The 2200-nt window shown below is 39.1% G+C and overlaps 1 protein-coding gene across 1 annotated transcript; it reads right to left on the bottom strand.

The window, feature by feature from the left end:
* Positions 1–411: 411 nt before the first annotated feature.
* LOC124930269 (protein nemuri-like) lies at positions 412–876 on the bottom strand. The gene has a single exon (XM_047470621.1). The coding sequence runs from the start codon at positions 874–876 to the stop codon at positions 412–414; it is 465 nt and encodes a 154-aa protein (XP_047326577.1).
* Positions 877–2200: the final 1324 nt, after the last annotated feature.

Here is a 2200-nt window from a genome sequence, read left to right as displayed (position 1 = left end):
TTGTTAGACTGCACGTCTAACTACGTTTGTTAGACTGCATGTCTAACTCAATACATTTAATTGTCAATCAATCTAATGAACCTTATTAAGACTTAGTCTAATATAACCTGTTTTCAATACACCTGCACCAAAAACGATTAGACGGCTTAAATTAAGTTTTATACACACTCATCATCAAAATTACAATAGTCAAAATACTTTGACACTTAGTCAAAATAATTTGACACAACAATTTCCCCCATTTTGATGATGATGTTAAAACTTTGCATAGGTAACAAAATAAGCATCTATCATATAAAAGAAAGAGTCAAACTTGTTCACCCATCTTACAAAAACACTTTCTAAAACCAGTATTCAGAAACAAAATTCAAGAAACCAAGTTCATAAACTAATAGAAGAAGAGAAAGGAGATTATTGTGCTTCCCTTTTTATGAGTGGGTCGATTGGATAGTTGAATCCTTTACCGCTCATCTCTACACCAGTCAACAGATTACGAAAATGAGGAAGAGAACGGCCACCACGACCAGTTCCACCACTTCGTCCACCACGATCACCTTTAGTGCTTCGGCCACCACGATCACCGCTGCGACCTCCGCCTCTTTTAATTGGTCTGTCGCTATCATCACTGGTTGGCTTTCGCTTGGACCGTGTGCCTGTTGAGACACCACCACCTATTCTTACACTATTGTCCTCACCTTGAGTGATAAGATTCTTCTTTTTCTCGGCCGCAACCTTTGCATTTTCTTCTTCCTGAATCCTTCTTGCAAAAGTATCAGCTTGTTCTAACCTTTCAGCGTCGGCTCGGCTCATGTTACCTTGAACTTCAACTAACTGATCTCGAAGCAGACTCATCCCATCCATAACTTCATTATGCATTTCAACGTTGTTTTCTCTTTCGCAGTCAAACAACTCGGATTACCGCTTGAAGAAGTTCTTCTCAAATTTGGAGTAAGACTTGTTAACGATATGAACTTCATACATCTTCTTCTTCAGTGTCTGCTCCATCTCATTTTGAGTCTTAAAAAGATCAGCAAATTCCTCCTTGTTTGATTTTTGAGTCTTCATAATTTTCATCATATTTGATTCCATTACAGCCATATTCTTCTAAAGAGTTGCAATCAATGATGTCATGGACTTCATAAGCTTCGTACCGTCAATAGATAATCCCTCGTTCGATGAAATCTCTTGAGAATCTGCTGGAGCGGTCTGAATAGGACTGATGTGGGTATGAACTTGTATGGACTGCTCAGGTCCATCCTTCTCTAACTCACTTTCAAATTTTTCTTCTTCTTCTTCTTCCACAACTTCTTCATAAACCTTGTGAACTATATCGGACAACTTTCCCCAATCATGATAAGGGTTGAGAATATTATCATGAATATTTGCTGCAGTGATACCATGAAATGGTAGAGTCTTGGAAGATCCATCATTTTGGATTGTTTCCCCTCAGATGAGGAACTCTTCTCCGATTCCTTGTATTTTGAGGGTTCTCCCTCAGATCTGGCAACATCAGGCCGACTAATTTCAGCCTCTTTCTCTGTAGATGCCTCTGCTTCAAGAACAGGGACTCCAACACTTCATCTTCCTGATTAATAACAACTTGATCGGGTTCCTTAACGACTTCTTCTTCTTCGATTATCGGGTTTTCTTGAACGGGTTCCACAAATTGCTCAATACGGGGTTGAGCTATTAGACATTTTTCCTCTGTTGAAAAACTTCCCATTTCTATAAAAAGAGCAGCAACTTACTTATCTTCATCAACATTACAGTTATCGGACAGATCCATAAGCTCACCTTCATCTGAAAAGCTTCCAAATGGACTGGCCCCTCAGCAATTTTCTTCATGAACATACTGGGTAACAACGAAAATATAATCCTCCATAATTTCATCCAATATTTTCAGAGCTTTCTCTTTTGCCTTAGCACTCTTCTCAAGAGGGTTAAAATTGCCTCTTTTGGCCTGCAGAATCGGGAAGAGAGCTCTTCCTCTCAAATTTGCTTCAACTAGCTCTTTTCTCTTAAGAGCTTCGTAGATCTCTGATGTCTTGGCTCATTTAAAGACTCTCTTCTCATTGCTTACGAGCTTTAACCATTGACTGCTAATACCACTGCCCTTGATGACCTCATCTTACTTGATAGACATTCTATTCAGGACCCAAATGTCAAAAATTTCGATCTTTTCAGCAACAATGCTGTTGGC

This window comes from Impatiens glandulifera, chromosome 3 (genome assembly GCF_907164915.1).
Source record: "Impatiens glandulifera chromosome 3, dImpGla2.1, whole genome shotgun sequence".
Classification (NCBI taxonomy): Eukaryota; Viridiplantae; Streptophyta; class Magnoliopsida; order Ericales; family Balsaminaceae; genus Impatiens; species Impatiens glandulifera.
Note: the sequence above shows the minus strand (reverse complement) of the source record. Positions and strands in the feature narration are given on the sequence as shown.

Excerpts from the sequence above, each read along its gene's own strand:
- LOC124930269 (XM_047470621.1), bottom strand. The coding sequence starts at position 876 with ATGCATAATGAAGTTATGGATGGGATGAGTCTGCTTCGAGATCAGTTA.